At 46.3% G+C, this 22,629-nt stretch overlaps 2 protein-coding genes across 4 annotated transcripts in view; one reads left to right on the forward strand and one right to left on the reverse strand.

Annotated features, from left to right (window-relative positions):
* The window catches only part of LOC115471570 (T-complex protein 1 subunit epsilon), a 62,364-nt gene extending 42,851 nt beyond the window's left edge, over window positions 1-19,513 (reverse strand). The window contains exons 1-4 of the mRNA XM_030205221.1: window positions 19,320-19,513; window positions 12,905-12,965; window positions 12,237-12,401; window positions 3,747-3,945 (exon numbers count right to left, since the gene is read on the reverse strand). Of these exons, the coding sequence (XP_030061081.1) occupies window positions 3,747-3,945; window positions 12,237-12,401; window positions 12,905-12,965; window positions 19,320-19,424 (530 nt within the window). The 5' untranslated portion in view covers window positions 19,425-19,513. The remainder of the gene's footprint in view (window positions 1-3,746; window positions 3,946-12,236; window positions 12,402-12,904; window positions 12,966-19,319) is intronic.
* The window catches only part of ATPSCKMT (ATP synthase c subunit lysine N-methyltransferase), a 73,680-nt gene continuing 70,476 nt past the window's right edge, over window positions 19,426-22,629 (forward strand). The window contains exon 1 of one of the 3 annotated variants that reach the window (XM_030205310.1): window positions 19,426-19,620. The gene's annotated coding sequence lies outside the window, so the exon portion shown is untranslated. Of the gene's footprint in view, window positions 19,621-19,815; window positions 19,866-22,629 lie in introns of those variants that run through there. The other 2 variants (XM_030205303.1, XM_030205295.1) reach the window with 2 other exon arrangements.

Consider the following 22,629-nt stretch of genomic DNA (forward strand, 5'->3'; position numbering starts at 1 on the left):
TTGTCGGACATGACTCTTACCGCCTTTCCGACCAAACGTGAGCGAAACGCCAACAGAGCTAGCCGAATTGCCCTCGTCTCCAACCGGTTGATAGACCACTGAGCTTCCTCCGTCGACCCCCCCCCCTGCACGGACCAACCGAGACACTGAGCTCCCCAGCCCAGCAGACTGGCATCCGTTACCAGAATCACCCACTGAGAAGGTTCCAACTGCATGCCCTTTTTCAGATGGGTTGAGCACAGCCACCACTGGAGACTGCGCCAAGGAGCCCCCCTCAATGGCAACCGCAACTCCAAACTGTGTACCTGAGACAACCGGGACAACAGAGCCGCCTGAAGCTGACGCATATGCGCCCTGGCCCATGGTACTACCTCTACTGTCGCTGCCATGAGGCCCAGAACCCGAAGGTACATTCGAACCATCAGACTCTGAACGGCCATTAACAGCCGGACCTGCTGCTGAAGAGAGGCGATCCGAGAATCCGGCAGAAACACACGACCAACTGCCGTGTCGAACCGCACTCCCAAGTACTCCAGACCCTGCGATGGGATCAACTGACTTTTGACTACATTCACTACCCATCCGAGCGACTCCAGAAACACGACCACCTGAGCCGTTGCCGCCACACTGTGAGCCCGAGACTTCGCCCAGATCAACCAGTCGTCCAGATACGGATGCACCAGAATTCCCTGCCTCTACCACCACCACCATTATCTTGGAGGTGCGTGGAGCCGTTGTCAGACCAAACTGAAAGTGCCTCCCTAAAACAGCAAAACGAAGGAAACGCTGATGGGCCTCTTGAATCGGCACGTGCAGATACGCTTCTGTGAGATCCAATGACGTGAGAAATTCTCCCTGACGAACAGCCACTATGACTGAGCGCAGAGTCTCCATGCGGAAGGATGGCACCTTGAGCACCCCATTGACCCTCTTGAGATCTAAAATGGGTCGAAACTGGTCCTCCTTCTTCGGCACCATAAAGTAAATGGAACAACCACCCATTCCCAGCTCGTGCTGAGGAACGGGTACCACAGCTCCCAACTGGATTAAGCGACCCAGAGTCTTGAATAGCCTTTAACTTGACTCGAGAGTGACAAAGAGAGGGAAGAAACAGATCCGGCAGCAGGTGCTCGAACTCAAGCGCATAACCGTCGCGAACGACCTCCAGCACCCACTGATCTGATGTAATTTGGGTCCACCCCTGATAAAACAGACAAAGTCACGCCCCGACCTTCACCAGAGGCTGGACCTGCACACCTTCATAAGGAGGACCTATCATTTCCGGCACCTCCGGAGGAGTCCTGACCTCCTCGACGACCCCCTCGCAAGGACTGCATCCGCTGGAAAAAACGGCTTTTAGAAGGAGACACAAAACTGCCTGGCCTGTACCGCCTCGTGTCCTTAAACCGACCTCTAGCCGAACCACCTCGACTAGCCGCCTTAGGCCGTAACTCCGGCAACCGTGAGACCTTGGTATCCTCAAGACCACTCATCAGTTTATTCAAGTCCTCTCCAAACAACATAGAACCTTTGAAAGGTAGAGAACACAATTTTGCTTTAGAGGCCGCATCTGCCACCCAGCCCCTAAGCCGAAGAGCCCTGCGAGCAGTCACCGCCAGAGCCATATTCTTAGCTGAAGCCCTTAGCAAATCATAAACTGTGTCTGCCAAAAACGAAGACCCCATCTCCAATTTGGCCAGGTCCTGAACCAAACCAGTCCTATCTAATGCAGGCTCATCCAAGAGCTTCGCCGCCCAACGGAAACAAGCTCTGGCTACCAAAGCCCCCACACACAGAGGCTTGAAAGGCCAAAGCCGATAAATCAAAGTTGCGCTTCAGAAAGGACTCTAGCTTCCTATCCTGAGGATCCCGTAAGGCTGTACCGCCATCCACCGGAATGGCCGTAGCCTTAACTGCCGTAATTACCGCATCCACAGTAGGTGGTTTCAGCAGGGCCAAATCTTCCGGAGGCAAGGGATACAGCTGTGCCATAGCCCTAGACACCTTACAAGCAGGCTCCAGCACAGACCATTCCTGAAAAACAATGTCCCTAATGTCTGAATTCATGGGAAAGGAACGGGAGGCTCTCCGAATTCCCTTAACCAAGGGATCTACCTGGGGTCCCTCCGCAGAGGGAGTGGCTGCCAGAGCAAACTTCAATGTAGAGATCACCTGATCAATGAGCTCTAACAACTCCTCCTTATGAAAAATGCGCACCACTGAAGAATCTTCCCAAGGCCTTAGCCAACCCTGATCCTCAGACATATCTAAGAGATCCTCCTCTCCTGGGTCACTCCAAACATCCGACCCAGGCAGAGAAAGTATCTCCATAGGCTCCGAAATATCCACCCGTGGGCGCTTAACTCCCACTGAGCTAGCAGCCTCCGGGGAACAAACAACCTGAGAGGGGCCAGCTCTCCAGGCATTATACAGAGACCAAACAAACTCAGGGGGGAAGCCAGACCCCCCTGACGCTGCTGAAGCCCCAACAACACTTCCTGTATTCTCCGCGACGGACCCCCCTCGCGCCCGAGGCGGCAGGTCCATCGCGTGATCCGCGGCTAAACTAGGCGCGCTTCCCGCCACACACGGGTCCCCTGGCGCCGTTACGGAATGCGCGGCCAAAAGAGCCGTGCTTTCCGTCAAAACCGGCTCAATCGAGGCCGACCCGGGACGCGCAGCCAAAATGGCCACGTTTCCCGCCAAAACCGGCCCTGCCGTTGCTGGCCTGGAATGTGCTGTCAAGTCGCAGCCCAACACCTCCGCCGACTCGGGAAAGCACGGGGGGCAAGAGCGCTGACAATGTAGGCTCCCCACAAAATTTACATTGGCCACCTTTCACTTCAACTCCGCGCAAAACCGACACCTCACCAGCTTAGACATAATGGCTGCGAACACAATAAAAAACAAACAGTTGCTCTGTGCTGTGACAGACTAATAGGCAAAACCGCCTAAGGCAAGAACGCCCATGAAGACGTTTTATCTCTGGACTGCCACAAGAACGGCCAAAATAGCCGCCTTTTAAAAACGTTTTATTTATTTTTTTAAAACTCGTTGCTGATGCCTAAATGCCTCAAGGGTACAGAACGAGGTCTGTAGCCAAGGTCAAGCAGTCCTCCAGAGGAAGAGCACAGGGGGAGGGACCCGGCCACCCGGGTGTGACACCCCACAGGGAATAAGAAGCCCCTTAGGACTTACACCCTGTAATAGAGATCTAAGTGTGGGTTCTCTAACATTTACAACCCAACCTAGAAACTCCAAACGAGCCTACCAGACTGAGTACACTGCACAGGCTGCACATGAGAAAATACTGGTTAGTAGAAGGTCTGCACAGGCTATTTGTATAAGAAGTTTTAGTGTTCTCAGTCTCCCTCTGCTGGTAGGAGTGTATAACCCAAGCGTCTTGAACGGTCTGGAGGATTGCTGAGGAAGTATGTTTTCAATGAAATGATTTGACTTTACACCGTATTGGCCTTGAAGAAGCCAACCAGATGATCAATGTGGAATAATGAATTAGTCGAGTAATATCTGGGGACAATCAGGTTAATACCACGTTTTTTTTCTGTTTATTTGATCTCCTTGTTTTGTTTCACTCTATTTAGTGGTCTAAGGAAGAGAATAGAATTATCTGACAAATAATTCCAATATATTACTTTCTCTGTATTTCTAACAAGTTGTTTTATCGCTTGTAAAAATTGAAATGGCTATAAATTAAAAAAAAAAAAAAAAAGTCTGAATAAACTTACACTTTAGAGCCTAAAGTTGTCATTGCAGTTTGAATTAGGGGTTCTATATTCTGTGGATCAACTGGGAAACTGTTGCTGATCTTATCCAGGTTCTCAATAGCAATGTGTGCAGCTTGTTCATATCCATCTGCTATTCTGATAGGGTGAATTCCACGATCAAGTAGCTGTTCAGCCTGTTCCAACAAGGCACCAGCAAGGACTGTAACACAAAACAACTCCATTAGCTGTTCAATTGAGGCCACTTCAACTATCAAAAACAAAGCTCCAGTACTACAAATGTTAACACACAATACAGCAATGCATATGAAAACTAGCCTTTTTGGTTTATAAGAACTATAAAAGAACCCCAAACATCCTAAGTCTACCGTTTTTCCCTTTAAACATTTACATTTCTAAGCTTATTTTGAAGACCAAAAGAAAACATGGTCAAAGCAGTACTTGTGTGTACTTAAGTTACTTCTATGCCAATTATAGATCAATGAAATATACCATAGTATACTACTGAAATAAAGAACGTTTACAAACTTAGGAACATTTATTTCAGTGTTCAGTGCAAGGACTAGGAGTCAGTGGCTGCTTCAACTCTTGTGGATCCCTTCTCCTATACACACTTCTATCTCTGGAGGCCTGCACTTGGTACTGCCTCCTGAACAGCTGTTCACTTTTCTGACCACACTACAAGCTTTTCATCATGTGGTGACCAAACTCCTATCAATCTGTGAAAGCAGTGCAGGAACTGTAAGAAAAACAGAATAGATATGCTGGAACAGTGCCAGCAGTAGTCCTTCAGAGAAAGAAGGGGAGTGGTTTAATATCTGAAAGTGCAGTGTTCTTCCCAGAATGTTTTGAATGAGTGCACCATCTGAATACTGCACAGTACTCTTCCACTACACCCAGCTAGCAAACGTTTCAGGGTAGAACACAAAGTGAGAAATTGTAAAGGGGGGGAGGAGAAGAGGGGGTAGAGACAAGATAAAGACCACCACCTGGCAGGACAAGCAATCATGAGTGAGACACCGCATGCAAATATCATCTTAGTTTCATAAAGTAACTCTATATGGGGCAGATGATCAAAAGAAAACGCTGGTGCTAGAGGCTGTTAGCGCCAGCGTTTGCTACCGCCCCATGATCAGAGCCCTCGAGCGCATAAAACAACGCGCTCGAGGGCTCTTTGCGCAAGTAGCATGCAAATGCATGCTAAACAGGGCTTAGCGCATTCATCGCCAATGATTAGCAGTCAGTGTGCCAAAATATGGGTCGCTGGCCGGGGCAAACCCTACACCAGCTCCGAGCTGGCATTAGGGTTTGCAGATCATTGGGGAGGAATGGTGAGCCCTGTCCAGCATGCAGTTGCATGCTGACAGGCCCCCGTTCCTCCCTCCCAAAGCAAACCTGCCAAAAGGGGGGCTGGAGGTGCAGCGGACCTCCGGTCCCCCCCCCCCCCCCCCAAGGTTCAGGGAGGGCTGGAGATCCAGTGGGTCTCCAGCCCCCCTAAGCCCCCAGAAAATGGTCCCTGGTGGTCCAGTGGCCGCTAGCCAACCCCCCCTCCAGCTCACCCCAAATCCACCCCCCCCAGCGATGTCTGCGGAATCCCTGGTGGTCCAGTGTGAAAAAGAACCCCCTCACGGCCCCCTACCTTAGTTGGAGGAGGAAGGTAGTCTGCCTCTCTCCTCTTCCTTGGGTTGACGCCGCCGCAAAATGGTGGCGCCCAGCCCCTCCCAGTGAATCCTGGGATGCGCTGGACGGGGCTACAGACCATATAAGGGAATTGCTCCCTTATATGGTCTGTAGCCCCGCTGCACTGGGAGGGGCTGGGCGCCGCCATTTTGCGGCGGCATCAACCCAAGGAAGAGGAGGGAGGCAGGCTACCTTCCTCCTCCAACTAAGGTAGGGGGGGCTGTCAGGGGGTTCTTTTTCACGCTGGACCACCAGGGATTCAGCCCTGTCGCTCGCTGGGGGGGGGGGGGGGTTGGCCGGCGGCCACTGGACCACCAGAGACCATTTTCTGGGGGTTTGGGGGGGGGCTGGGGGACTGGAAGTCCGCCGGACCTCCAGCCCCCGTTGCTCAGGGCAGGGGTAGTCAGGGCCTGGTGGTCCCATGGAACTCCAGCCCCTGTGTTTGACAGGTTTGGGCTTTTAACAGCCCAGACCTGTCAAACAAGTGCAGGAGGAATGTGCTGAGCGCATGCTCAGGCACAATTCGCCCGCACTTCTACCCCATGATCAGAGATAATTGCGCTGCTTAAATTTGCATGCATTATCTCTGATCATAGGTCTAATAGCGCCCCGCGCTGTTCCAGCACTATTTTAGAGCGCTGTTTGGAACAGCGCGGGGCTTTTGATCATCTGCCTGTGAGCACACTAGGCTAACTCTGTCACTGGAGGTGGAAGGGTATTCCCTCTTGGGCAAGTGCATGCAGAGTGTCAGCTGCTATGCTGGGAACAGTATTTGCTCTCACACAAAGTGGCCTCAACTGAAAAAATGAAGATGGTAAAATTATGCCTTACCTGCAGTTAATTTTCTTTCCTTTACTAGCAGCAGATTAATCCAGGAACTGGTGGGTTGTGTCCATCTACCAGCAGGTGGAGATAGAGATTACAGAGTTGAAGACATTGATACTAGACAGCCAGCGCCTCCTTCAACCAATGTGTGTAACATTGTAAAGCAGGAATAGAAAATCAAAGGTCATAATTCTTCCTCACTAATAAACCAAACAGCAAACAACTGGAACATCATCTTACTCGATTCCTCCTAGAACTTCTGCTAGTCTGTTTCCTCTGGGTTTTTATTTTGATACCAGGAGACAACACGGATCTTAGATTCATCTGCTGTTAGTAAAGGAAAGAAACTTAATTGCAGGTAAGGCATAATTTTACCTTCCTTATCCTTAGCAGCAGACGAATCCAGGAACTGGTGGGATGTAAAGCCCACCTCTTTACCACTGCTTTTGACTCCTAACCTCTATTCACTTGCCCTGTCCTTTATCCTCACCTCTTTATTCCCTTACCCTTAATTGTTCTGTCTCCTGTCTTATCTAGATTGTAAGCTCTTTGAGCAGGGATTGTCTTTTTTTGTGTATGGTGTACAGCGCTGCGTATGCCTGGTAGCGCTATAGAAATGTTAAATAGTAGTAGTAATGCACCAAAGCAGTCCCTAACGAGGGTGGGCTGACACCGCTCCACTAAACAAAACTGCCGCTTCAAAGGAAGCTTCCAATCAAGTGGCAACATCCACTTTGTAGCGCCTAGCAAAGGTGTGCAGGGAAGCCCAAGTAGCTGCCCAGCAGATTTCATCCACAGACAAAACCCATCTCACCCCACAAAGCAGACAGCAACCTAGTGGATTATGCCTTGAGCGCCTCTGGTGGGGCACGACCCACTAACACATACACAGAAACAATCGCCTCATTAATACAACAGGAAATAGTCACCTTAGACACTGCATCTCCCTTATAAGATCCAGACAAGAGATGATCCAAACGTCTGAAGTCACTGGAAACCTGTAGGCGGTAATGGAGAAGAACCCTCTGAACATCAAAAAGATGAAGGGTTGTGCATTCCAAAGGATAATCCTCCTCCTGAAAGGAAGAAGAGGGGCTGATTGAGGTGAAAAGCCGAAATAACCTTAGGCAAAAAGGAAGGCACTGTAAGTAAGGCAACTCCAGATTCGGAAAACTGGCGAAAAGGATTACAACAGGACAAAGTCTGAATCTGCGGGTCGACGAAATGGCCACCAAAAAGATCGCTTTAAGGGTAAGATCCTTCACGGAAGCTTTCTGCAATGGCTCAAAAAGGTGCCCTCTGCAAGGCTCGGAGTACAAGATTGAGGATCCATAGAGGACAGGGTGGAGAGCAAAGATGCAGAACCCTCTTCAAGAAATGCACCACATCAGGGTGTGAAGTTAGAGAAGAGCCCAACACCCCCCCCCCCCAAAAAAAAAAAAAAACAATAGGCAAAGGCAGTCACCTGCACTGAAATGTAGGCAAGACCTTGTGCAACCCTTCCTGCAAGAAGGCCAGAAGCTGAGGCACCAAAGCCTTGAAAGAGGAGCAATTGTGGGATGCATTCCAAGCTTCAAAAGTGCGCCAGACCTGATCATAAGCCAAAGAAGTGTAATGCTTGCGAGTCTGCAACAAGGTCGCAATCACATCAGAATATTCCTTCTTCCTCAAGCGCGACCGCTCAAGAGCCATACTGTAAGACCAAAACGGGAGGGATCCTTCATCTGAACTGGCCCTTGGATGAGAAGATTTGCAGAGACCAGGTGCCGAAAGCAAAGGAGCCACAAGCAGTTGAACCAGATCTGTGTACCAAGGACGTTGAGGCCAATTTGGGGCAACTAGAATTACCCACCCCCTGTAGCCTGCAATCCTGAGAATGACCAGGCCGATCAGAGGCCAAGGGTAAAAGACACAAAGGAGACCCCCTTCTGGCCAAGCACTGCTGAGCTGGTCTACCTCCGACGACTGAAAAACCTTGGAACTTTTGCATTGAGAGGATGCCATTAGACCCATTTCCAGCTCCCCCCATGTGCCACAAATCCGATGAAACACTTTCATCAACAGCTTCCACTCAGCTGGATCCAGGAGACGACGACTGGAGGAAACCTGCACACACGTCGCACAGGCCTGCAATGTGAACTGCTGACAGAAGAGACATGCGAGACTCACCTGAACAGGCTTGTTCACAAGAGCATCCTGAAAGGCTCGTAAGGCGTTGAAGACCACTTGGAGTTCCAGAAGGTTGATCGGCAATGCTGACTCTTGCAGCATCCACAGCCTCTGTGCATGCCTGTGGAGACAATGGGCTCCCCAGCCCATCAAGCTGGCATCTGAGATCACCACCACCCACTGAAGAGCTGCCAGAGGCATTCCCTTCCAAAAATGAACGTCACAGAACCACCAGCTCATGCTCTGGTGTGCCTTGGGTAGCCACAGAAGACGCTACTGATACTCCTGAGACAGGCAACCACCTGCTCAGAAGCAAGCGTTCTAGAGGCAGCATGTACCTCCAGGGTCACTGCCATCGACCCCAGCACAAGGGTAGGACAACTGCAGCAGACTGCGCACTTGAGCTTGAAGTTTGAAACCTCCTCTCTTCGGGTAAGAACACTCAGCCTCGAGGTGTGTCAAAACAGACTCTGAGGTAATCCAGACACTGGGACGGAGCGAGGCGGCTCTTCTGAAGGTTGACCACTCAGTCCAATGACTGAAGGCGAGCGATGTCCCGAGAGGTGGTCCTGTGACTCTCCTCCACTGAACCCGCTTGGATAAACCAGTCGTTGAAATAAGGGTGCACTCCAATGCCTTTCTTCCGGAGGCACGCCACTACCACCACCATCACCTTGGAAAAGGTGTTAGGGGCAGTGGCCAGACCAAACAGCAAGGACCGGTATTGAAAATGCAGGCCCAGAACGGCAAAATGGAGAAACAGTTGATGAAGCAGTCAAATGGGAATGTGGAGGTACGCCTCCTTGACGTGCAGCGCCGTGAGACGCTCTTCCGGCTGAATGGCCGCCATCACATGCGGAATGGCCGCAGGGTTTTCATGCGGAAATGTCGAACAGGGAGGCACTGGTTCACCTTCCGGAAGATTGATGTGAAACAGCAAGAGTATGTAATGTTTGATGAGACAATGAGGATGACTGAAAAAGTGGACAACACTCCAGATAAAAATAGCTATTGGAGGGTGAACAAGACTCGATACAGCTGTGTTTCGGCCTATTAGGCCTGCATTAGGAGTCTCTTGTGTTCAATAATTTTACCCACTTATAGTATTTGTCATAAGTAGGTCTAAATGGAAACTTGATGCGCCGGAGTAAAACAAAAGCTATAAAACCTCGAGGATGAGCTCGTAGTTTAAAAGCTTTTAAAACTACTAGCTCACCCTCGAGGTTTTATAGTTTTGTTTTACTCCGGAGTACAGGGCGCATCAAGTTTCCATTTAGACCTACTTATGTCTCGTCATACATCATCCAAGATAGGACGGAAGGAGCCTCCTTTCCGAGGCACGACAAAATAGATCGAATAACGCCTAGCGTGAAGCTCCAAAGGCGGAACAGGAACCACTATCCCCAGGCCTAGGAGGGATTGCAACACAGCCTTGATTGCCGCCCTCTTGGCAAGCTGTGGCACACCTCGACTCCAGGAACACCTCGCTTTTAGGAGAGGAGAACGTGAGCCGATAACCTTCCCTGACAATGTCTAAGACCCACTGGTCTGAAGTGATTTAGGTCCATTCCTCGTAAAAGAGGGTCAGTCAATCCCCTATCCTGGACCCCAATAAGTGAACCTGTGCCCCATCATTGAGAAGAACGGGCACCAGATCCCTGCATCATCTGTGGGGCGCTTAATTGCTCTGAAAGGAAGAGCACAGCTGAAACCTAGGGTGTTGAAGGCCTCAGAGGTACGACCAGGCCGGTAATGTCAAGCCTCCCAGAGGTGAGATCTAGAGGACCCTATCCTCACGACGAAGACTTGGGCTTGTCCTCGAGACGCCTCCAAGACTTTGAATCTCCCAAATCCTTCACAATCCTTTCCCACTCCTCTCCAAAAAGAAGTTTGCCTTGAAAGGTAAGATGAATCAGACGCTGCTTGGACGCCATATCTGCCACCCAAATCCGAAGCCACAAAAGTTGTCGAGCAGAAATTGTCAAGGCCATCTGTTTGGCTGAAGCCCTTATCAGGTCATAAAGGGAATTTGATAGATAAGCTAACCCCGACTCCATTTGAACCTCCAACGGTCAGAGAAGACCTGGTTCCTGCTCCAAGGTTTGCTGCAACCAGCTAAGACAGGCCCTGGCGGCATAGGAACTACAGATAGAGGCCTGCAATGAAAGCACAGAGACCTCAATGGCACACTTAAGGGAAGCTTCCAGACACCGGTCCTGCATATCCTTCAAGGCTACACCATCCTCCACAGGGAGGGTGGTCTTCTTAGTCACAGCCGTGACCAAGCCACTCTCGGCAGAGCCAGCTTCTCTGCTGCCACCGGGTACAAGCGAGATTTAGCTTTGGCTACCTTCAAACTGCCCTCGGGGTCAGACCAATGGGCCACAATAAGCTCTTGAATGGCCACATGCACAGGAAAAGTCATAGAAGGTTTCCTAGTGCTGGCCATCTTGGGATTGACTGTAGCCGCAGTCGGCGCCGCAGGATTCTCAATGTTCAAAGCTTCCACAGCCCGGCAGATGAGTGCCAGCAGCACATCCTGGTGGAAAAGACAAACAGAAGAAGGGTCATCAGCCTTTTCTTGGGTCACCTTGCCCTCTTCCAACTCATCCACCCAGGACCCCTCCTGAGCCCATCGTCACCGAAAGGGTCCCAGAAAAAGGTCCCGCTGACCTCATTCCGAGGCAGGAGAGATCCACCTACGTTTGGAAACCGGATCCTCCAAGGAAGCCAGTAAGGCTCTCTCTGACCCAGGAGATAGAATTCCTAAAAGGAAGGGCGACAGAATTTTTTTTGTTACATTTGTACCCCGCGCTTTCCCACTCATGGCAGGGAGTAAAGACCTCTTCAGCAAATAAGCCTGATGTAGTAGGAGAATAAAATCTGGGGAGAAAAAAAAATCCCCGGAATCAGCCGCCCCTGAAGACAGAGCAGAAAATCCTGCAGGCACTCCCCCAGGAGCAGAGACCTCCCCCCCCCCAAAGCCACCAAGTGCAGGCTACAAGGACTCCCTGGCTGCCAACAGCTGAGTGGCGGGAACCACGCTCAAAGGCACAGGGAAATGGCCACAAGCGCCCACAACATCCACGTGCAAATCAGGTCACTCCAGAGAAAGCCCTCACCCGAAGGAACCTTACCACATCTGGGGAGAAAACCTGTCATCAACCTGCACGTGCTCCACAGCGGGAACACTGCTTCACCGACTGTCGCCATGAGCGTGCATCCCCTCCCAAAACAAAAAAGGCGCTATAAACTCACCACCAGTGAAGCAGCGCACCCAGCGAAGCAGAAGGGAAGCTACCAGCAGCTCAGCGGCCCAATGCTGCCAGGCTCGCCCCTCAAGTACTGTCTCCCAAATGCTCTCCTCTCGGGTCCCCCCCCCCCCCCCCCCAAAAGTGAGGAAGGCTACAGCCTAAGACACAGGAGAGAAGCAGGAAGAAATGGGTCCACAGGGTGAGGCAAGGACCCAGCAGTTAAGTATGCCTCCAAAGCTGGTCCTCAAACCAAACACCCCTCCAGGCTCTACTGGCTCAAAGGCCCAGGAGCTGACCCAGGAGACAAATCTAGGAGCTGCTAAGATGTTGTCTATCACCTGCTGGGGACAGAGATGTACTGGTTGAAGGAGGAGCTGGCCGTCTGGTATCACTGTCTTCAACTTTGTAATCTATCGTCACCTGCTGGTAGATGGACACTACTCATCAGTTCCTGGATTCATCTGCTGCTTAGAATAAGGAACACCATTTTGCTATTTTTCTTATTGGCATTCATTGGTAATGAAAGCAGCTCTGAAAAAAAAAAATCAAAAATATTCTCACTCACCTACTACCCCTGTGGTCCCATCTCCAATTTCATCATCCTGAGACTTGGACAATTCTACCATCAGTTTAGCAATCTGATGATCCACATCCATCATACTGAGAATCGTGGCTCCATCATTTGTCACAGTCACTTCACCATCTTTATCCACCATCATTTTATCAAGTCCTGCAACACGATTCAAAACACTTAAAAGCAAAACACATACACAGAGACTGAATGCTGAAGATTAGTGCTGGACACTCTGGTCCACTGGTGCAATATGATGCCATATCCTGCAGAAGCAATACAACAAAAGAGGAAACTGCTACTATAGCCCTAGTGACACAATGTTCAGATCAGTGGTATAAATTCCACCCCAGTCCTGCAATGCAAGAGGGAGGGGGCACTTACAATTCCTATCTTATCATGTGGATTTTCACTGCTCTGGGGGCCTTTAATTGGAACCTGAACAGTAATTAAGCCTGTTTCTTTTAAAGATGTTGGCCAACAGGTTTTTTTGCACTCACTTGGGTCAACAGTTCTGTTAAGTGGGCACAAAGAGGAAGACAGAACAACCAGCCATTTAAAAAAAAAAAAAACCAAAAACCAAAACAAAACACTGAGGGTCACCAACTTGCCCTTTCCCAAATAACTGCAAGTGCTATAGCCATGGTAATTAAAACACTCACCATTTGGTCCAAGAGATGTTTTTAGTGTATTTGCTATTGCCTGTGCTGCCATTATGTGAGACTGAAAAACAGAATATTTAAGTTTAGATTTACAAAGTATTCAAGTTAACCAAGCAGAGTAATACATGAACCATAATCTAAGCCCCTGAAAAAGGTTTTAATCTTTAACTGCAAACTTTACTTACTACCAGGAATGCATTTGTCTATATTTGAACTTCGATCACGTTATATTCCATGACATCTCTGCCTACCCATTATCAACGCTTACCATTATCAGCAGTGTTTTGCTTATATCTGCTTGTTTAAATCTCGACCACATTACCTTTATGGCACCTGTACTTATTATCAATACTGTTTTGCTTCTTATATCCAATTGTTAACTCTCGATTATGCTATTCTTTATGTAACAACAACTACTCTGTAAGCCACATTGAGTCTGCAAAGAGGTGGAAAAATGTGGGATACAAATGCAATAAATAAATAAAATAAATAAATAAATATCCTAGCACCTATTTTTAGGTTTTAGCCCCATTCTTTATTCACAACTGCTATTTGTTTCATTTAGAAATGGATTTAAAGAAAGTTAATTTGTGACAACAGCTTGAAAGCTGACTGCACGAACTTTAAGGCTGCCATGAATTTTCTTCCTCGATCCTAGCTAAAATTACCACCGTATCTCTTAAAAATAAGCATCTCCCTAATGCACGCTAGGGAAGGCAAAACTAGTTTCTTTATGCAACTGAACATACAAGATTTTTTTTTTTTAACACACACAAGTTGTGAACAGTGGTTTAACAGTGACAATACTGATCACATGTAGCTCACTTTAGTAAAAGCTGACTAGAACAGCAACTTACTTTGAAACATGTGATTCAAATTTATTTCCACCCTGGCCCTTATTTCACTCTTTTCCTTTACTGCCCTCTCCACTTGCAGCAGGCAAGCATATCAATATAACCCCAGCCACCGGACAAATAGAATCAACTAAAACCAAACACTCAAGGACTAATAAGGAGAATTCTCCAGGGGTCAATACTTCTTGTCCATCGAAGTCTGTTGTGTACTGCATTCTCTGCCCGTGTCAAAAACTTCATAAGGGCAGACTTCTAAAAGGCATAATATGCAAATGCTTGAACACAAGAGCACAATAAAAACACATAAGACAACATCACCTTTAGCAATGCACTGTACACGTCATGCTTTTGAATTCCTACAATGCTTTGTGTTGCAGCAGGTTGAACTGTCACGCAGAGGAGGAGATATACGGAGGACGCTGCTGCAGTTTGAATAAAAGTGGATTTTCTGACTAGATACACTTGAACTGAAAGGCTTGAACATGCGAATTAAGTGGTGTCACGAGATCGTGTTCTAGGAAATTCTGGATTCTGATTTGATCATTGAATGATAGGCATCTGGCGTCAGGCTTACAAGAGATGGGGCCCATTTTTGTTGGCTGTCTCTGCTTTCAATTCAGCTGAACTCTTTTGGCATGCTGAAGTTGAAAGTGTTTTTGGAAGACTGTCAGGTTTGCTATTTGTCTGATTTTATTATATTCCTTCCTCCCTTTCCGTTTCTTATCCATAGACTCTGAAGAAGCAAAGCAAAACACTGGTCACTGCTGGATCTGTTTTGGAAAGTAGGAGGTGGTGATCACACCCTGACAACAGAGCAGCTAAGTGACTGTTTTGTTCTCTAGGGGATATTTCATCATGATTTGAAAAACAAAATAAAAGATGGCAATTTAATAAGAGTAAGAGGATTTTTTATGCCGATGATGAATAGTTTCAGCTGCGAGGGCTGCTGAGCACAGAGCTCTTTTGAGGCTTTTTCCTTCCAGTTTCTCCCTCCATACATTTTTTGAGAACTTTTCACTGTTTGTTGAAGCATATCAACATACCTGGTAAAGAATAAGAACATAAGTGCTGCTATACTGGGACAGACAGAAGGTCCATCAAGCCCAGTATGCTGTTTCCAATAGTCCAGGTCACAAGTACCTGGTGTGAAGAGTCTGAAGGTAGGATCCGTGTGGAGCCTGACCTGTGGTGGACCTCTATCTAAAAGCAGAAATTATATAGCTTAGCCCAGCTCTTGCAGAGACTCTGGAGGTTAGCACCTTTATAAGACAAAAAAACAGAATGCAGCTTCTACTGTGGTTAATGACGTTGGGGACTGGGGGAAAAAACAGGATGGGGACTGGAAAATGGCAAAGAAGGAGTATCACATGAAAAGTCAAGGGCCCCGAGTCATGTGCTGTTTAGTCATATACTGTATACTGTTCAGATAAGGAATATAAAAATACCTGAGACTCCTATTCAGTGGACTTGTCCGCCGAAGAGTGTGAGGTTTGTTCCTAAGCAAAATAATCTAGGAAATAGCTGAAAAGGCCTCCCCAGCTGAAGATGGCCTAGAATGAAGCCAGGCTTGGCGATGTATATTTAATCAGCTAATAAATATCCAAATTACTTTAACAGCTGCTGTGCGTCTGTCATGTGCGAGTCTAAGTTTTCTTGCTCTTATACATTTGGAATGCAATCGGACCTAGTACACCTGGCAAGATCCCAGAACAGGAAAAACAGATTTTATGCTGCTTATCCTAGAAATAAGCAGTGGATATTCCCAAGTCCATCTTAATAATGCCATACAGACTTTTTTCTTTTTTTCAGAAACTATCCAAACCTTTTTCAACCCTAAGCTAATTGCTTTTATCACATTCTCTGGCAACAAATTCCAGAGTTTAAATTACACAGAGAGGGAAGAAATATTTTCAACAGTTTCTTTTAACTTAGTACTTGTAGCTTCATCGCGTGTCCCCTAGCCCCAGCATTTTTGGAAAGAGTAAACAAGCGATTCACCTCTACTAGTTCCATTCCTCAGTATTTTATGTGACCATCATCTATCTGGTATATAAATTTAGTATTTTGGGTTTTTTGTTGAGAAAGCCCCAACAAAAATAATTCAATCTACATTTTCCTGCCAAGGAGTTTGAGCATGCACACATGCAGGCAGAGAGAATGTTACAGGAGCTCCCACTGCTGGTGTCAGAAACACACAAGGAAAGGAGGGACCTAATGATGAGAAGTGGAAAACAAAGAAGGAGAGCTAAAGGCTTATGCTGGCTGGGGAGTGATAAACAAGATGCACAATAGGTTCAGGGCACAGCAGAGCAGGAATCTGGGGTTGGATGGGCTATTTGAGCAGGAACATGAAGGGGGGGGGGGGGGATTAGACAGGTCTAGGAGATGGGCTAGGGAGAAAAGTGCCTGGAGAGAACAGGATTGTGTTTGGGAGGGCAAGGACTGTGGCACTCACTACCCTGCATATACCAAGGAATAGCCATCTCATGGGAACTCTGTATGGCTGTAATAAGAATAGCCATACTGGGTCAGACCAATGGTCCATCTAGCCCAGTATCCTGTTTCCAACAGTAGCCAATCCAGGTCACAAGTACTTGACAGTAATCCAAATAGTAGTAATGTTCCATGCTACCAATCCTGGGGCAAGCAGTGGCTTCACCATGTCTCTCTAGCACACTATGGACCTTTTTCTCCAGGAACTTGTCCAAACCATTTTTAAAACCCAGATACGCTAACCACTGTTACTACATCCTCTGGCAAAGATAAAGCTTAACTATTCATTGTGGAAAAAACATTTCCTTTTATTTGTTTTATAAGTGTTTCCATTTAACTTCATGGAGTGTTCACTATCTTTGTACTTTTTGAAAGAGTAAAAAAAATAAAAATAAAAATAAAATAAAATTATATATCTCAATTCACTTCTACTCATTCTACACTACTCAGGATTTTGTAGACCTCAATCATATCTCCCCTCATCTATCTCTTTTCCAAGCTGAAGAGCCCTAACCTCTTTAGCCTTTTCTCATACGAGAGGAGTTCCATCCCCTTTATCATTTTGGTAAATCTTCTTTGAACCTTTTCTAATTCCACTATATCTTTTTCGAGATACGGCGACCAGAACTGAACACAATCCAAGTGGACCCTGGCCAGAACATCCAACCTGTAGCGCTTAGCAAAGAAATGTAGCTAGAATCACATAGCCACCCTGCAAACCTCCTCAGGCAAAACAGCCCAGGCTTCTGCCCAGGATGCCACCTGAGCCCTGGTCGAGTGGGCCTTCAGTCCTTGAGGCACTGGATGACCCAAACTGATGTAGACAGACTCGATACCTGCCTTAATCCATTTACAACAGAAGCCTTAGAGGCTGCCTGGCCCTTCCAAAGGCCATGAAAGAGCACAAAGAGGTGATCCGAAAGAAGAAACTCATTTGTCTCCTTCAGGTACCAGAGATGTGACCTCCTGACAAATACACCTCCTGAATCACATGGAATGGATACACCTCCTTCAGCAGAAAGGATGGGACCATACATAAGGATACCAAATCCTCTGCAAAAGATAGATATGGGTCCTGGCACAATAAGGCCTGACGTTCTGAGACTCTCTCCAAGCAGAGGTGATGGTCACCAGAAACACCATCTTCAGTGTTAGGTCATTGATAGAAGCAGAACGCAAGAGCTCAAACGGAGCCCCCAATAATGCCTGAAGAACCAAACTGAGGTCCCACGAAGGAAAGGAAGGATGAAGCAGAGAGAGCAAGGGCGCCACTTCAAGAATCAAGCCACCTCCATGTGCAGGGTCAGAAAGTTGCCCCTCACCTTTCCCCGAAAGCTGGAAAGTGCAGCCACTTGGATGCTCAGGGAGCTCAATGCGAGGACCTCCTGCAGGAACTCACAGATACTGGGAACCTGAACCCTTCAAGGGTATAAGGACCATTACCCACACCAAGATTCAAAAACCCACAAGAACCTGACATAAGCCAGGGACGTGGAAGTCTTCCTAGACCACAGCTGTGTAGAAATCATTGCAGGGGAAAAAGCCAGGAAAGGTGGGAAGGTACGTGAGAATGTATGTCCTGGATCAGTGAAACAAAACGGGTTAATATGGACTTTGAACCAAGCACACTATCATCATAAACTGGTCCATTGCGAACATGCAGTCTGGAACAGAAAATAATAGGTGTAGGAGGGAGGAATTGGATTTTAGGCTCCAAACAAGTTCTGCAGAACTGTCTGACCAAACCGACTATTGCATCAGGTGCTCTGCTCAAGACAGTAGTGAGATACAAACATTGAAGACCAAGTTGCAGCTTTGCAAATCTCAATGAAGGTTGACCTCAACCAACACAGCAATAGCTCTAACACAGTGAGCCATGACTTGCCTCTCGAAACTCAGTCCAGCCTAAGCATGAGTGAAGGAAAAGCAGTCCACCAGCCAACAGGACAAAGTGTGCTCACTGATGGCTGCCTCCCATCTTGTCTGAGTAAAAAAAAAAAAAAAGCTGGTTGGACTATCTATGGGTTTAATCCACTCCACACAGAAGGCCAAGGTCTGCTCACAGTCAAAGGTGTAAAGCACACTTTTACCAGGATGGGCATAAGGTTTTGTAAAAAAATGTTGGAAGCACAATTGACAATTAAGATGGAACGCAGAAGCTACTTTAGGAAGGAACTTAAGATATGTATGGAGATCTACTCATGATGAAACTTTGTGGGAGGTGGCTAGCTACTAGGGCCTATAGCTCACTGACTTTGCAAGCTAAAGTGACCACCACTAAAAACAAGGCTGCAATTCCAGGTGCAGTACTAAAGATGGCATGAATTTAACATCTCAGAAAGAGCTTTCATCAGCTGGGTGAGGACACTTACATCTCATGACAGTCAGAGATTTGATTTGGGGCAAACTTCACATAAAAAACTACAGGCTGTACAAATATGGGTTTACCCTCTACACCAGTGTTCAAGTAATTTTTTTTGTACATCACTTCTGATAATGGGAAAGTTGATCTAAGAATAGCAGCAGATTAAGCCAATGTTAAGATTTAATATCTCCTGAATACATTTCCAAACTTCTTGCCCCAAAAAACATAAGTCGCACATGTAGGTATCACAATCACATCTGATCTATCCCTTCTTAACGTCACCCTCTTCCCACTATCCCTCGGCATTTTCCCTCGGCTTTTAAGCAGCCGATTCTTTTTCGGCTCGGCTGCGAGCGTTTCGGGGTCTTCGGTATTGAAAGACATACAAAGTACTTCAAAACTATGATTACAAGTTACTACACTTTCCGCCCAATCATATCCGAGGTCCGCAGCTTCCCCACCGCCCTTCTTTAAGGCCGCGAGGCCCACACCCGACGCAAGCCAACCAAATTAAAAAACAAACAAACAACTTATTTTGTGACAAAAGGACCAAAGCAAAAATAAACGGCTACACGCTCCTTTCAGTGCACCAAGGTTCAAAAACCTCCACATCCAGTCCTCCAACCGCAGGAAAAGTATACCGTGCACATGGCAACACACGGCCACCGAGCCGGGAGAGGCAGAGAAAGCTGCTTTTTCTTACCTTCAGTGCGTCGAGCCCCGTAAGCCTAGACTTGCGGTCCTGGTCCTTGATAATGATAAAGGGCCGACCGTATTCATCAAAGGCGAGGGTCCCCGTGGCGGCCATGCTGTCTGCTAACGGAAAGAACTCGCACGGTCACAGCCCTCGCCAAACCCCAACCGCTACCAGCACCAAGAGAACGCCGCCGTCACTCGCGCAAGCGCACTTGCAGGCGCCCGGGACCTGTTACGGAGTTGCGTATAATCTCGCGACTCGAGCGGCTTCCAGAACTCTTGGAGCGTTGCAAACAACGGATGTAGGGGTGAATATGAAAACGTTGATATTAAAAAATCGTCAAAGTCTCATACACAAGCTATTGAAAAACTTGTAAAAAAATTTGTCATGGAATTCTAAAAATGTAGAACTTTTATAGGTACCACTTAACGTAAAACCCTATTGGTATAGAAACAACGGCTTTGACAGAATGGTGTGACCGCGTCACGTGACACAGTAGGGGGCATGCATGCTGCTTAGGTTAGATGATTGAGAAATGAATGACTGTCGTCGGTGAGTGAAAGTTTTCTTGTTGGATGTTATGGTGCTGTGGAGGGATTTAGTTTGCAAGTTTGATCTTCCAGGGCCGCAACACAGTGGCGTTTATCGGATTTCTACAATGAGCGTACAGGAAGCTTATTATTTGACTACAATGGAGGCAGTGCACACACACACACGTAAATCTATTATATGTTTATTATGGAAATTCTGAAAACACGACCAGGTTGCGGCCTCGGAAAACCAAGATCGCGCACCCTAGAGGTAGCATCTGGCGTTTTGTGCTGAGGTTCTGCTGGCGATCTGCTTTGGGTCACCAGTGAAAGCGCCTTTGTTTCCTGATATGACGATGTTTTCCTGGTGCTGAAATAAAAGCATACATTTATCTAATAATTGTTAATAGCCCTTGTCTTTTATAAAACTTGTTCAAATCCTTTTATAAAGACCTACTACTGCTGTACCCGCAGCCTTACTTACTGGTCTGACTTTAGTGATTTAGATGAAATTTTCATTTTTGTTGCTGTAAATTGACAGTGAATCTACTTTACTACTGATTAATATGTGTACTACTAGGTGAATAAGAAAGGCAATACTCAGTCATTTCCGTATGTTGACAGTGATATCTAATATACATTGTCACAGTTTTTTTAAGGTCCTTTTCAAACCAACTATGTGAGTACAAGCTGCATACATATAAGTTTACCCAATAAGTAAATATGTTTCTGGTGGCAGTCTTAATTAGATTGTAAGCTCTGTCGAGCAGGGACTGTCTCTTCATGTTCAAGTGTACAGCGCTGCGTACGTCTAGTAGCGCTAAAGAAATGATAAGTAGTAGTAGTGTTGGGACAGCTGTTTACATTTACACATGTGCTTTTTAAAATGTGTATGCAAGCAAAACAACTCAGGAAATTGAGTGTACCGAAGAGCAGTTGTAAATGTAAATGCATAAATTCTCCAGTGTAATAACTAAAGTGATAGTCTGCATATACTTTTGGTTTGAAAACTCACAGAAACCCATAGAAGGAAACAATGTGTGCATATATTTTATGCATTCATCCATGCATGCAGTTATAAAGTGAGCACCATGCATACTGTACATACGTGTGGTTAGCTCTTTATGCATGAGCTTTTTCTGTAGCAGATCCTGAATTGTAGAATGGCTTCTGTTTAACAGTGTGGCAGGTTCCTGTTTGCAATTTAGGAAAAAAGTTAACTCTGATAAGGAACCAAGAGAGGAGGTACTTTAGATATACCGTAGTTAGTTGTTAGTGGAATGCAGGACTTGGTATGAGAGGGAACAGTTTTGGGACTGCTTGGCAATAGTTATCTTAATATGGTCAAATTTCAGATAACTGGGTTGTGGAACTGTTATTAGTAATATGTAATTTATCTTTAAAATCGAGTGTGGTACCAGAAGATTGGAGGGTGGCCAATGTAACGGAGATTATTTAAAAAGGTTCCAGAGGAGATCCAGCAAAGTATAGACCGGTGAGCCTGACGTCTGTGCTGGGCAAAATGTAGAGACTATTATAAAGAACAAAATTAAAGGGCATATTCAAAAGCATGGATTAATGAGACAAATATGCATATTTTCAAAGCACTTAGCTTTCCAAAGTTCCATAGGTTTCTATGGAACTTTGGAAGGCTAAGTGCTTTGAAAATATGCCTGAAAGCCCACATGGATTTAGTGAAGAGAAATCTTGCCTCACCAATCTATTACATTTCTTTGAAGGGGTGAACAAACGTGGATAAAGGTGAACCGGTTGATATTGAGTATTTGGATTTTCAGAAGGCGTTTGCAAAGTACCTAATGAAAGACTCCAGAGGAAATTGGAGAGTCATGGGATAGGACGTAATGTCCTATTGTGGATTAAAAACTAGTTAAAAGATAGAAAACAGAGAGTAGGATTAAATGGTCAGTATTCTCAATGGAGAAGGGTAGATAGTAGGGTTCCCTAGGAGTCTGTGCTGGGACCGCTACGTTTTAACATATTTATAAATGATCTAGAGATGGGAGTAACTAGTGAAGTAATTAAATTTGCTGAATACAAAAAGTTATTCAAAGTTGTTAAATCACAAGAGGATTGTGAAAAATTACAAGAGAACCTTACGGGACTGGAAGATTGGGCATCTAAATGTCAGATGACATTTAATGTGAGCAAGTTCAAAGTGATGCATGTGGGAAAGAGGAACATGAATTATAGCTACTTAATGCAAGGTTCCACATTAGGAGTCACCGACTTGGAAAGTGATCTAAGCGTCATTGTTGATGATATATTGAAACCTTCTGCTTCGTGTGCAGCGATGGCTAAGAAAGTAAATAGAATGTTAGGTATTATTAGGAAAGGAATGGAAAACAAAAATGAGGACATTATAATGCCTTTGTATTGCTCCCTGGTGCTACCGCACCTTAAATATTGTGTTCAATTCTGGTCACCGCATCTCAAAAAAGATATAGTGGAAATAGAAAAGGTACAGAGAAGTGATGAAAATGTTAAAGGGGATGGGACAACTTCCCTATGAGGAAAAGCTAAAGTGGCTAGGGTTCTTCAGCTTGAAGAAAAGACAGCTGAGGGGAGATATGGTAGAGGTCTATAAAATAATGAGTGGAGTTGAATGAGTAGATGTGAATCGACTGTTTACTCTTTCAAAAAATACTAGTACTAGGGGGCACACAATGAAGCTACAAAGTAGTAAATTTAAAACGAATCAGCAAAAAAGTTTCTTCACTCAATGTGTAATTAAACTCTGGAATTTGTTGCCATAGAATATAGTAAAA

The sequence above is a fragment of the Microcaecilia unicolor genome, chromosome 1 (assembly GCF_901765095.1).
Source record: "Microcaecilia unicolor chromosome 1, aMicUni1.1, whole genome shotgun sequence".
Classification (NCBI taxonomy): Eukaryota; Metazoa; Chordata; class Amphibia; order Gymnophiona; family Siphonopidae; genus Microcaecilia; species Microcaecilia unicolor.